This window comes from Protopterus annectens, chromosome 3.part1 (genome assembly GCF_019279795.1).
Source record: "Protopterus annectens isolate FY-2018-M chromosome 3.part1, PAN1.0, whole genome shotgun sequence".
Classification (NCBI taxonomy): Eukaryota; Metazoa; Chordata; order Ceratodontiformes; family Protopteridae; genus Protopterus; species Protopterus annectens.
The window spans coordinates 222,884,782-222,899,936 of NC_056732.1; the positions used below are offsets into that span (position 1 = coordinate 222,884,782).

Below are 15,155 nucleotides of genomic sequence, written 5' to 3' on the forward strand. Positions count from 1 at the left end.
TTCAATATTTCTGTTTCAGTCTTTTCAAGTACAACAGCATTTGTATTTGAGTAAGCATTACAGATATGGAAAATTCTAACTAAATCTGTCCTAACTTTGGATCAAATGTTCACATGCAGGAGAGCATTACATCTGATAAAAACTCACCAGACTAATATGACATAGAGAAGTGTATAGGCATACATATGTTTTACTTCAGCAGAAAATAGGATCTCAATAAAGTAGTCCATCCTACATTGTGCATAAAAAACACAAGTGGTATATCAAAGGCAATTTTTAATTTCTTGAAGAAATTTACATTTACTACAAGCAATCAAAACACAGGCAACCACTGCAAAAGTGTGCTGTTTTATTTTAGACATGCAAAATACAGTCCATGCATCTGCTCATTTGAAAAATTATCAGTAGCAGATGATACCAACATTTGTCTATCAACTCTCAATAATTATTTCAAAATGCTTTACAGTGTAAAGATAAGAAATTAGCAAAATTTCAACAAACCTGTATAAAAACTTGATCCAGATAACTCTTTATTTCAAGGCGACATGCTGTTGTGTAAAGAAGTAATTTCGTTTTTAGTAAAAAGTATTCAACAATACAACTGCTTAACAGATGCAAGCCTTTTGGCTACACATGCAAAAATTGTCAGGTAGGTTAAAAATCACCAAAACGTGCTATCTTATATAATTTTTTTAAACTATGCAAAAGTGTTTCAGGGAATATAACAATATAAAGAGAAATAGGAAGGGAAACAGAGAAAATAACTTAAGGTGCTAATGTTCTGGAAGACTCATATTCTGATGGACATTTTGGTTTTATTCCTTTCCCATTGTAATAATCGACAACTTGATTAGGGACTTCAGCGAGTACACTTTTTGCTAGTGCAGCAGGAGAAGCCTGTGGGTAAAAAAAAAAAAAAAAAAAAGAAAAAGAAAAAAAATGCTTAGAAATGTTAAACTATGAGGATCCAGACAAAACACTGGTGCTTATTTTAGATGCCAGAATATTTAAATATAACATGCACTAGTAATCTGCGCTTCCATTTCACAATAAAGAACTTGACTCTGTCAGCAGGAAAAATGAATCAATTAGTGCCTCTAATCTATAAAAAAGTTGCCCCCCTGATTTAGTTTCATATATAGCTTACAGACAGGCTTATCTTTAGTGTCATTGGCACATATTTAAAATTCTCCATTGATTTTGACTCCTACAGTATCTGTCATAAATGACCACATGTGGACAATACTCTGCTAATAGAGCATGCCATCAAATACCATATGAATGACCCCATTTCAAATTTTATTTATTTATTTATTTATTTATATTTTGTTGACCAGGTTAGCCCAGCTGGAAGATGGTCATTTTTAGAAGTGTCTTGGGTTGTAATTCAAAAAAACTCCACCTAAAAACCACCTCAAGGTTATGCTGCTAAATGCTAGGAGTCTTAACATGGAACTGCAGTCACTGGAAGCAGTCTTCACTGTGGAAGACACAGACATTTGTGCAGTCACAGAGACCTGGTTCAAGGCTTGGAGAGCACCCCAGCCATACCAGGTTACACCTCCTTCCACATGATCAGACCACAGACTGAAGGTGTGAAAATTAAAGGAGGCAGTGTGTCAATATTCATCAAAGATAAATACACCTCCAGATTGGTGAAACAGTATGATTCCCTGGAGATACTTCAGTTGCAATTAACTGTTGGTAGGATATATATTCAAGTCATTGCCAGCTACAGGAACCCCTCCATGAATCAGGACACCCACTCTACCTATTTGGATCTACTTGACTCTATCAAGATACATCCAAACACCATGGTTTTGAGCGACTTTAACTACCCATCCATTGACTGGGGAAATTACTCATGCTGAAACTCACTTGCCCAAAGGTTCCTCAACTTCATTAATTCCAATGCCCTGGACCAACTGGTTGACACTCCCACAAGGGGTGCCAACACCCTGAATCTGGTGCTTATCAATCTGGGGGATCACTGTGGCACCCCCTCTGTGAGGTCTTCCCAGGTGAGGTCTGACCACAAATCAGTCTCATCTGAAGTAACTATCATACCTGAACCCCCCCCTCCCAGCAGCAACTAAACTAAAAAAAATCTCTAAACCAGATTATAACCTCTTACAGGATGGTATAAATAGCTTCTCTGCACCTCCCCTCTCAGAAGGAACTGGCAACTATGCCGAGTTCTACACCAGTGCTTTATACAAACACCTGTATAACTGCATTGACACAGCTATACCTGACAGGACCAAAACAAACTTCTCAAGGAAGAACAAACCTGCCTGGTAGACAACTGCCATTAACAGGCTTTACAATAATCTGAAGAAGTTGCTGTCTGAGAAGAAGACGGAGTAAGCCCTAAAGTGGGAACACACCCTCCTCAGCTTAAACAAACAAATAAGACTTCTTGTGAAGTCCTCCAAAGCAAACTACTAATCCAAATTAGCTTCCTCAGCTAAAGACAACCATAAGGCATTCTTTAGTTACATTTGCAACCTAAACGGAAAGACCCAGATCTGTGCTGAACTGGTAGTTAGTGATACTATGTATACTGAGCCTGTGGACATAGCTAACCTGTTGTCTGACAGGGTCTGTGAAAACTTCACTCCCCTGTCCCCACCACACATATCCAATGACATCCCTACCACCTGTCCCGTACTTTGCATTTGTAAAGAGCAGGTTGTAAACACCCTCTCTAAGGCCAAAAACACGGGATCTGTGGGATGTGATAACATCCCAGGCTGCATACTATATGGGCTCCAACAAGAATTAGCAACACTATTGGGTACTCTTTTTAATCATAGTCTAACCACTGGCTTCATCCCATCTGAATGGAAAACAGCCACAGTTATTCCCTTGCTCAAAGGTGGGGCTGCCACTGACCCCAGGAACTATAGACCTTTTAGCCTGACTAGCCTTATCTGCAAGACCATGGAGCGAATCATCATGGACCCTATCAACAAAGATATAGGTAACCTCCAAACACTTGACCCTACTCAGTTTGGATTTGTCAAAGGTAGATCATGCCTATTAAACCTGGTGGACTTCTTTGAGACAGTCACCAAGGCCTTAGATGATGGGAAATCTGTGCATACCGCCTACCTAGACTTAACCAAGGCTTTTGACACTATCTCCCACTTAGGCATCACTGACAATCTCACCCAGCTAGGTAATAACCCTTATATCGTTATATGGGTCACTGTCTCACTGATAGAGCACAGATATTCAAAATAGGGGAATCCACCTCCAACAGCAGACCTGTAACCAGTGGTGTTCCACAGGGATCAATCCTGGGGCTTTTACTGTTTGGAATCTACTTCTCCAAAGTACAAGAAAAAAATAAAGGCCTGTGGCTGACAATGTTTGCCAAGGCTTTATCTCTCTATGCCATGGAACTGAATTAATTTCCATAACATTAAAGTTTATAACAAACAATTATGGATGAACAGACTATAAAATATGTAAGGCTACATTTGTAAAGGCCAATTGTTATACAAAAGACAAACAGAAACAAGTAAGTTAAGGTGCATGAGATGCAATAAGCAACCAGATATAGAATACATTTCAAAGAAAAAACATTGCCTTGTTGTAGTTTTATTAGTTGCAGTATTTATCAGCTTGCTACATTTTTTCTATGCCATTGATCAACTAAATGCTTCTGTGGTATCACTAAGGAAAAGCATTATTAATAAGCAAGCTTTGTAGAACTGAATTTTTATTAGAAAATGCTTTTTAAATATTTGCAATGGCATTATTTATATATTGACTTGACTGCAAAATACCTAATGGTTATGAAGCTTAAATGGGTACAAACATCTGATGTGATTTTAAAAAATGGGTCTCTATCTTTCACTGTCCTGTTTCTGTTAAGGTAAAGTGATGATGTTTTTGCATTAGTTATTTATAACCATGGACTGCATTCTTAATCTCTGGATAAGTTATTATATCTGTCAGAATATCCTGGGCAATCTTTCTTCATCAGAATTCCATCTTCTGTAGTGCATTATTTAATCCTACTTGCGTAGTGTGTAGAAATTATTTCTAAAAGCTATAAAAAGAAGTTATGTGCTCACCATAACGTTCCATGTGAGTTGTTTATCTCGGCTTTATTCTCACTGATGGGTTCGAAGCCGATCCTCGGCTCCGACACAGCCGATAGCAAAGCTCAAGGTTTGCCATTAGTTCGAGACCAAGCCCCTTATCCCATGGTGCACTGCTGGAATTACCTCAGATCTTGTTTGCTGTGTGTATACATACCCCTGTAAGGGGTGCACTCCCCAAGAAGGAAGAAGAAGTATTGAACAACCAGGATGATACTAGCCTCTAGGTCAACTGTCAGCCAGGAGTAGGATGGAGGGAGGGACGTGAGAATAAAGGCAAGATAAACAACTCACATGGAACGTTATGGTGAGTACATAACTTCTTTATGTGAAGTTGTTAAATCTTGCTGTTTATTCTCACTGATGGGCAGCGTCCCTAGCACCCTCAATCTTGGGTGGCTCACGGGAGTATATTTTTCAGGACCGTAGAACCAAAAGAAGACCTGTCCCTGGAAGCCTGATCCACTTTGTAATGAGTGATAAATGTATGAGGCTTAGACCAAGTGGCTACAGCACAAATGTTATCAAGGGGCAATTTAGCTTGAAAAGCAGAAGACATAGAAACGGCTCTAGTTGAATGAGCCCTTACTTTGTGTGGCAAAGGTATGTTAGCAGTTCCATGAACAAATGAGATACAATCCGATAACCATTTTGAAAGGGTTGTTTTAGCCACTGGTCTACCTTTTCTGGCCTCCGAAAAGGATACAAAAAGTTGATCTGATTTCCTAATATCCTTAGTTCTAGCAAGATAAAATTTGAGCTGTCTGTGCACGTCAAGTTTGTGCAGCATGTATTCCAATTTGTTAGAATGGTTGGGAAAAAATACTGGCAACTCAATGACCTGATTTATATTAGACTCAGAACAGACTTTAGGCAAAAAGGAGGGGTTTGTTCTGAGAGATACTCTATCAGCATGGAAAATCATATAAGGAGGTCTGATAGATAATGCTTGAAGTTCCAACACTCTGCGGGCAGAAGTAATGACCACTAGAAAAATAGTTTTCCAGGACAAAAATTTGAGATCACAAGATGATGCTGGTTTGAAGGGGGGAAGAATTATCTGAGATAGCATACAATACAAATTCCGGGGAGAATTAGGGGTTTTGACAGGAGGCCTCATGTGAAAAACACCTCTGAGAAAAACCTTAGATAACTTATGGGCCATAATATTTAACCTATCCAATCCAAGGTGGAAATTAGATATGGAGGCTAGCTGAACCAGAACTGTGGCAGCTGCTGTTCCTTCATTAAAAATCATTGTCAAAAACTCTGAAATGGACGAGAAAGGAGCTCGGAAAGGGTCAATTTTTTGTATACTGGCCCAAATGGAGAACCTTTTCCACTTACTACTATATAGGTTTCTGGTGGATGGTTTATGAGAAGACAGTAGAATTTGTCTTGTGTCATCTGAGAGTGAATGAAGCCTGGCTATTTGGGGAAATGGATCAGCCAAGCAGTCAGCTTTAGAGACTGCAATGAAGTATGGAGGTCCCCTGATGGGTGTGTCAGGAGGTCTGGAACTGGGTCCTGGATCCATGGATCCCCTAGCAGATGATGGTGAAGAAAAGGGAACCAAATCTGTCAAGGCCAATGGGGGGGCTATAATGATAACAGTCCTTCCCAGCAAATTTGCTTTCTGTAAAAACCTGGGTATCAATAGAATTGGAGGGAATGCATATAGTAGACCTGGAGGCCAATCGTGTATGAGTGCATCTCTCGATGGATGTCCCAGAGGTGGTAGTAGAGCAAAGTAGCTTCTGCATTTGGTATTGATGTGACTGGCAAAGAGGTTGCAGCAAGGCTGGCCCCATTTGTGGAAAATCATGTCCCCAACTTGTTGGTTGAGAGACCACTCATGAGGCAACAGGATTGCCCTGCTCAGTTTGTCCGCTATCACACTGGATTTTCCCAGGATGTGTGTTGCTAACAAAAAATGCTGGGATGACACAGCCCATTGTCATACCCTGAGGGTTTCTTGATAAAGGGGATAAGACTTGGTTCCGCCCTATTTGTTCAAGTACCAGACCACTGACATGTTGTCTGTCTGAATTGCAATTGTCCCTAGAGGAAGAGAGTCCTGAAAGTACTGCAACACCAGAAGTACTGCTCTCAACTCCAGAACATTGATATGCAGATGTGACTCTTGATCCGTCTATGTGCCTTGGGCAGTCTTTCCCTGAAAATGCCCCCCCACCCTAACAGGGAAGCATCCGTGGTCACAGTGGCTACTTGGGGGGGAGCACAAAGGGTCTTCCTAATGTGACATGAAGAGGCGTCAACCAGGTCCCTCTTGCAAGAGTTTGTGATGAGAATCATATGGTTCATTGTTAATTTCTGGTAAGACCACTGAGCGAACAGGAGCCATTGAAGAATTTGCATATGCATCCTTGCGAGTGGAATGGCTAGAACTGCTGCCGCCATCAAACCAAGTACCTTCGAGACCTCTGCGGCTGTAGCTCTGTTTTTCGATGCCAATGAGTTGACATGTTGGTGAAGAAGTGAGACCCTTTCGACTGGAAGATGTAGAGTGGTGGTTGAGGTATCTAACTCTGCTCCTATAAAGACAGTATGCTACGATGGTGACAAGGCAGACTTTTCGAAATTGACTGTAATGCCTAAGTGGTGGCAGAGTGTCAGAGTAGATAGTGTTGCCTTAATCAATTGATGCCTGGTGGTGGCGGTGAGGAGCCAATCATCTAGATATGGAAACACCTGGAATCCTAGACACCTCAGGTGAGCCGTGACCACTGCCAAGCATTTGGTGAACACTCTGGGGGCTGTAGTGAGACCAAAGGGCAGGGCTCAAAACTGGTAGTGATTGACTCCATCTCTGGAGTGTCTGTCCATCTTTATGTGGTAGTATTCATCCTTGAGATCGATGGAGCACATCCAATCACCTTTCACTAGAAAGGGAAGAATGGCCTGAAGCGTGACCATTTGGAACTTTTCTTTTTTTACAAATTGGTTGAGTCTGCTGAGGTCCAAGATAGGTCTCCAGTCCCCTGTTTTCTTTGGAACCAAAAAGAATCTTGAGTAAGTTTCAAATCCTGTTTAGTCTGCTGGGACTGGCTGGATTACTCTTTTTTTCTAGCAACCTGCGGACCTCTATAGTTGCTTGCTCCCTGAGACTGGGTGGAACATCCAGGATTCTGTTGACAGGAGTGGGAGGGGAAGAGAGCAGTATGAAATACCCTCTGGAAATGATGCTTTTTACCCAGGTATCAGATGTTATGCTTAGCCAGGCTTCTGGGTACAAAGATAAGTGACCCCCGACTGCCTCCAGAGCCGGACAGCTGGTCTCCTTTCAGGAGAGCTGGTAGGGCTGACCAGAGAACTGGCCTCTGTTAACCTGCTGTTGCAGACCCCCCCTGCCGCCCATGTGGCGTCTTCCATTATAACCCCCTCCTCTGCCTCTAGAGGGGGTTTCTCCATGTGTGTCCTGAAAGGCTCCCTGTGCTTTTCGGAACCACATATTTCTGTCCTTAGGGCCCTTGGGACAGGGCTGAGTAGGGGTAGAAAAATGGACTCCAACAGCAGATAGTCTTGCCTTCCTGCTCACACCTGGTTAGAGTTTCCTTTACCTTGGGCCCAAACAGGGATGAGCCGTCAAATTAGATGTTGATAAAGGAAGACTTGAAAGTCTCCGCAAAGGAATAGAGATGCATCCAGGCTTGTCTATGCAGGGCAATGCCTGAACTAGCGGCTCTACTCGAACCATCAGCTGTATAAGATATGAGATGCATGGATGAGTTCACAATCGAGTTTAGGGTAGCGAGCTGGGTGTTAACTTTGTTGGCAACCCCTGCAGCTACTGTACCCTGGAGAGTTTCTCTTAGCTCGTTCAGGAGGTCTCTTTGTAGTCTTGTAAAATGGGTTAAGTAGTTCAGTAATCGAAGAGAAAAAGTCGCTGAACTAAACATGCATTTCCCATATCTATATGATCCTGGAATCTCTGTTAGGAGGATGGATAGATGAGGACGTCTCAGACGTTTCCTTTTTGGTGGCTGCCGCCACCACCATGGCATCAACAGGCACTTCCTTAGTCAAAAAAGCATTATCCACTGGGGCAGAGATGAACTTATTTGGTTTCCGAGGGACAGGTTCCATGGCCTCCGGAGACTCCCACGGCTTAGAGAGATCAGCTCCATGAGCTCATTGTAAGGCGGAGACACCCAAGAAGTGGAAGGTTAAGACCCGAAAGCCTTCAAGAGCACTGACTCATCTTCAGTAGGGCTTTTGGACTGTCAACCACCCCTCTGATTAAGGATCTCTAATATCTTTGCAAAGGAGATATCCTCAAAGAGGGATCGAGGGGACCCTTCTGACTCATCTAAGCCAGTGTCAGATGTCAAAGACTTCTGTGGGGAGTCCAAGTGCCTCCTCTTGCACAGTCTCTTCCTGGGTACCTCCTCTGTAGGGACATCTGGGGAGGTATCAGAAGAGCAGGGGGTGCCCTGTGGGGCTACTTGAGGCTCAGGGTCTCTACGCTTGGGTTGACCAGTAGAAGCAGGAGCGGACGCAGGTGCTTGAGGGGAGGAGGAAGCCAGACCTGATGCTGATGATGTCTTTGGAGACAGGACTCTCCTCATGGCATTGAATGCACCATGGCTCCAACGAGAAGGGGTAGATGGATCCAAAGGGACCGTTCGATCCTCCTGCACCGAGACCATGGGCTCCAAGCCCGAGGTAGGAGCCGAGCTCATCTGAGCCGAAGCCCCGAGAGGACGAGTTGGCACTGGCAAATTGGTATGACTATCCCCTCCGGACCCGACAGGAGAGTGTCGGCTCCTAGAGTCCCCAGTCGGCACCGAGGATGTCTGAGTAGATGGAGCCGATAACACCAGAGCAGGTCTCGGCTCCACAGGCTCAACAACCATCAGATCAGGCTCCTCCAGCTCCAAATTCCAGTATGGCTTAGAGGAGTAGCATTCAAGTCCGGGTTAATGGTCTTTGGTTCCGATGAAGGCGTCAGAGCTGACAACAATTTGGCAAGGCCTGGTGCCCGTAAAGGCTTCTGCACCAACCGGTCCATATCCAGATCTGAGAGGCTGACAGAAGACTTCAAGGAGTGCACCGAGGGTGCTGATTGAAGCAGAGGAGATGAGGGAATCTCAGAAACCTGCTCCAAAGCTGTGAGCTGGCTCCAAACAGAAGGGACACTCAGTTCCGAGGGCAGTGGAACCGATGACCCTGGACCCTCCATTTTTTTAACCTTTTTGATACTTCTAGTCACCTGAAGACTTGGATGACTTTGAGGATTTACTAGCATCATCCTGGTCACCCAGTGCTTCCGAGAAGGGGTGCTGAAGTAAACCCCTATCCACCAATTTCCTCCTCCTCTCTAAAAGTACCCTGGAAGAGAATGAGTGACAGATGCTACAAGAGTCTTGGAAGTGTAAAGCCCCCAGACAATAAACACATTGAATGTGCCTGTCAGTGACTGACATTTTTTGTCCACAATCCAAACATTTTTTTGAAGCCAGATTTAGGATGTGGCTTCTCTTTTTCATCAGACATCAGTTTTTTTAAGATTAGACAAATTTAAACAATAGAAAAAAACACTCAAGAAACTATCTAACAAACTACTGCTAAGAATTTGGTTAAATACCAGGCCAACTCTATAGAAAAAGCCAAACCAACACAGGGCACTTATCTAAGTCTAAATCTATATAGAATATATATATATATATATATATATATATATATATATATATATATATATATATATATCAACTATCCTAACAAGAAAGTCAAGAAAAAAGTTTTTAAAACTTGCAAATAAAATTGGTCTGAGCTATCTGGAACACCGAGATCTGTGCCACAGCAAACTAGATCTGAGGTAATTCCAGCAGTACATCATGAGATACGTGGCTTGGTCTCGAGCTACTGGCAAACCTTGAGCTTTGCCATTGGACGTGTCAGAGCCGAGGATCGGCTCCGAACCCATCACTGAGAATAAACGGCGAGATTTAACAACTTCACATTACATCTTTTAGGAAAACTGTTCTCATGTACTTGCCTAGCAAAGCCATTAACATGCAGTGTGATGTTAGATGGAAAAATATGTATTTCCCTGACTATAACATAATGGTAATCAATATAAGCAGATTATGTAGTATCTGTTTTCCAGCCTCCTGTGCATCCTCTCACTCCTGTCTAGGCATTTTGGAAAAATGGGGAATTATACAGCAACCATTTACAATATCCAAAGGAACAAGAACAGAAATAATTCACTAAGGGCCGGTGTGCTTTATAGCATGAAAACAAAATATGTATTAGATTTCAGTGCCCTTTTGGAAGTTATATTATAAAGAAAACTTGGCTGCCATTATACCATCCATCAATATCTAAATAAATAAAACTTTCACGTTGTCTACTTTTGTAAGCATTTGGCTCTACGGAACATATAAAATCATCCAATGCAATGAATTACTGGGCTGCTTGTGAAAGGATTTACTTTCTCCAAGGGTTGTATTAGCACAGCTTTGTACAAAAATGTATTATGCTATGCAGTTGCCCTGCATTGAGAAACTCCTAATGCCATCATTATGTACCCCATTATTACATACATGTAAAAATAGTCATCTCCTTAGGCACTAAGATTTACTTTTGAAAAATTCCACACAATGGTTTAATGTGGTATACTGTTAAAGAAAAATAATGCATAGGAAAACTTCTTAAGTACCAGCTAAGTCCAAGAATAAGTGAGAAGTCCATGAAGTGCATTGCGTATGCAGCTACTCAAATGTGCTACACAGCGAGGGTAAAGGTATACCATAATAAAGAGGCAGCCTCTCCTGCTATTGTAAGCACTGCTGTGTGTGTGTGTGTGTGTGTGTGTGTGTGTGTGAGTGTGTGTGTGTGTGTGTGTGTGTGTGTGTGTGTATGTCTGTGTGTGTGTATGTTCACACATGTGCACATGCATGTGTGCTTGTCTCCCCCCCCCCTCTCTGTATACATATATACATATATATATATATATATATATATATATATATATATATATATATATATATATATATAGGGGAATTGAATATGGACCAAACCCTCTTTGGTTGACATCTATTTAATTGACAAGTTGACTGCACAAATGGTTGACAGGTATGTGAGAGTGCACAATTCTCAGAGTAAGGAAATATGCCCTTTTCCTGAGATTGTATGATCTTGGAGATAGCATATATAATTAACAGGGGGAGTGGGGGGTGGCTCATTTATTTCTTAACTGGGGTAGAGCACTTTTCTCTATGAACCTTTTTCGGACTCAGCCCAGGAGCTTTATATATATATATATATATATATATATATATATATATTTAAACATATACGTATCTCTCTTCTGTCTTTCTCGTGTATGGACCATGTGCATATATATATATATATACATATATATATATATATATATATATATATATATATATATATATATATACATATATATATATATATATATATATATATACACACACTCACATAGACACACATGTGCACATGCATGTGTGCTTGTCTCCCCCCTCTCTGTGTGTGTGTATGTATGTATATATATATATATATATATATATATATATATATATATATATATGGGGGAATTGAATATGGACCAAACCCCCTTTGGTTGACATCTATTTAGTTGACAAAACATAGTTGACTACACAGATGGTTGACAGGTATGTGAGAGTGCACAATTCTCAGAGTAAGGAAATATGCCCTTTTCCTGAAATTGTATGATCTTGGAGATAGCATATATAATTAACAGGGGGAGTGGGGGGTGGCTCATTTATTTCTTAACTGGGGTAGAGCACTTTTCTCTATGAACCTTTTTCGGACTCAGCCCAGGAGCTTTATATATATATATATATATATATATATATATATATATATATATATATATATAAACATATACGTATCTCTCTTCTGTCTTTCTCGTGTATGGACCATGTGCATATATATATATATATACATATATATATATACACACTCACATAGACACACATGTGCACATGCATGTGTGCTTGTCTCTCCCCCTCTCTGTGTGTGTGTATGTATGTATATATATATATATATATATATATATATATATATATGGGGGAATTGAATATGGACCAAACCCCCTTTGGTTGACATCTATTTAGTTGACAAAACATAGTTGACTACACAGATGGTTGACAGGTATGTGAGAGTGCACAATTCTCAGAGTAAGGAAATATGCCCTTTTCCTGAGATTGTATGATCTTGGAGATAGCATTTGGAGATAGCATATATAATTAACAGGGGGAGTGGGGGGTGGCTCATTTATTTCTTAACTGGGGTAGAGCACTTTTCTCTATGAACTTTTTTCAGACTCAGCCCAGGAGCTTTATATATATATATATATATATATATATATATATATATATATATATATATATATATTTATATATTTAAACATATATGTATCTCTCTTCTGTCTTTCCCTTGTATGGACCATGTGCATATATATATATATATATATATATATATATATATATATATATATATATATATTTTTTTTTTTATATAATATATATATATATATATATATATATATATATATATATATATACACATAGACACACACACACACGCACACACACACACACGCATACGCATATTTTAAGTTTAGGTTAAGTACTGCTGATGGCTGGGCAGTTTAACAGGATTTATATGGGTTCCTTGCATGTTCCATCAGAGGCAATGCCTCTCACACATTTTTCAAAGTATGCCTATTCTTTATGACCTTACAGTGCCACACTGGTGGGAGTGGATTAAAGTTAGTAGGATGCTTGAAGCCTTCAGGCCCATAACTGCATAAAATCTTATAATTCACATTAATAATAAAACTGAATGGGGTGACATCACTTTTAGGCTTGGTTTATTTGACTTTGATATAACAGCCATCACTATTTGTTTCAATGAAGAGGTCATTCTGTCTTTACACCACATATTCTGAAATGTTGCTATGTAGTTATCTAACATGTTTTTATCCATGTACTTATGCACTTTAGCTGAGATTCTGTCTATCTCCAGCATTTTATTCACTTCTGGTTCTTCAATTTCCTGGTGCGTCTTTGCCTTTGAGACAGTAAAGATTTTATTTATTTACTGAGATTTGATTACTGGGATAGTCCGACTGGGTAGAAGCCTATTTTCAGCAGAGTCCCTGGGAGAAAAGCTCCGAATTATTAAAAAAAATTTGAAGAACAATAATTTTACAGACTTTAAAAATAAAACAAAAACATCTGCCATTTAATTGCTTATAGCAAATTAGACATAATATAAAAACATCAGTTCAGAATTAATACAAGGTATATGACAATCGTTTAATATTTAGAGAAATTTTAGATAGTCTGTAGAGAAATTAAAGATAAGTTACTCTAATACAGATAGGAATTGCAATATGAAGTGAGGGGAAAAACAGGCTTATGGTATATTTATTGTGAAAGTCACGGAAGAGAATTAGATAGCAGTAAGGAAGTAAGTGAAGAAGGGAGAGTAAGGAAGTATAAGGAATGAAAAGGTACTTGTTCACATTTAGGGATATAGTTTATCCTAGCTTTGAGCAAGAACAGAACCAGATTTTAGCTATGAAGTGTTTTAGAGTGGTTTTGAAAGATGGGAGGGAAGTTATAGACTTGATGGATACAGGTAAGGAGTTCCAGGCTTTAGCAAACCTTGTCCGAGTACATACAATGCCCAGCAGATTTGCTAGGTTTGTAGACAGATAGGAGTTTTTGGTCACTGGATCACAATGACTGACTGGGAACATAGTTGTGTAGAATCTTTTTAATGCTGGACAGGCAGCTGGATGCTGGATAATTTTATAGGTGGTAAGAAACTGTGTATATGTTAGTTGATGAGGCAGTTCTAGCCAATTTAGGCTTTTCAGTGCTATACAGTGGTGGGTTCTAAAGGGAGTATGTGCTGCAAATTTAGCAACTTTGTTACAGCATTGTTCAAGTTTTAATTTTTGTGAAGCTTGGAGGTTAGTTAAGGATGGCAGTGGCATAAAGAAGAGAGGAAGGGATAAGTAGTGGCAAGTGTAGTTTTAGTTGCATTGGTGAGAAAGTTTTTGGCTCTGTAAAGTATCCCTAGTTTTTCGTGAGTTTTTCTTATGCAATTTTGTATATGCAAGTCAAATGTAAGATTATCATCCACTATCACTCCTAATAGTTTGCTATGAGAAATTACTTCAATGGTTGTATTTTCAAGAGAGAGGACTTTAAATTTAGTTTTTTCATGAGAGAGGGATTTGGGGAAAAAAGTAGTAGTTTGGTCTTTTTTTGAGTTGAGCATGAGCTGTTAGTTATGAAGCCATGTTTCAGTGGCTGTTAAAACTTCCTGACTCATTTTTTGGAGGTGTGCCATGTTGTCGGATGTGCAAATGAGAGTGGAATCATCCGAATATTGTATTAGGGTGGCCTATTGTGTGGAGGTAAAGAGGGTGTTGATGAAAATGATAAAGAGGAGGCGACCAAGAATAGAGCCTTGTGGTATATCAGTGGTGATTGGAAGGTAAAAAGAGAGCATGGGGTATCATTTTACTGACTGACCGGACAGAGGTAGCTTTTGAATCACAGAAAAGTAGGCTGATACAAACCTAGTGAGGACATTTGAACTAAAAATTTGCTGTGACAAACTGTGTCGAAGGCTTTAGACAAGTCTAGAAATGAGGAAGACACTAGTTTGCCATTATCTCTAGCTTTAATAGCAGTATTTATATAGGTTAGAAGGGCAGTGCTAGTACTATGGGAGGGGCAGAAGCCATGTTGAGTAGGGGACAGGAGTTCTTCCTGCAGGAGATAGTCTAGCAATTGTTTTTGAATATATGTTACAAGTATTTTGGCAAGTGGAGATAAGATTGCTATAGGTCTAAAGTTATTAATGTCTGTTGAATTTCCTCCTTTGTGCTGAGGGATAATGTGTGACATTTTCCAGGGAAAGAAAACATGGTACTCCCAGATTTAACTATTTAGAAGGACTGAGACAGGATAGGCAATGCTATTGGCTGCTATTTTTAGGTACTCACTT

General features: G+C 40.1%; 1 protein-coding gene across 1 annotated transcript in view; it reads right to left on the bottom strand.

The window, feature by feature from the left end:
• Positions 1–329: 329 nt before the first annotated feature.
• CPNE4 (copine 4) overlaps positions 330–15,155 on the bottom strand; it is a 465,450-nt gene continuing 450,624 nt past the window's right edge. Inside the window, exon 5 of the mRNA XM_044066730.1 lies at positions 330–897. Coding sequence (XP_043922665.1) covers positions 766–897 — 132 coding nt within the window. The 3' untranslated portion in view covers positions 330–765. The remainder of the gene's footprint in view (positions 898–15,155) is intronic.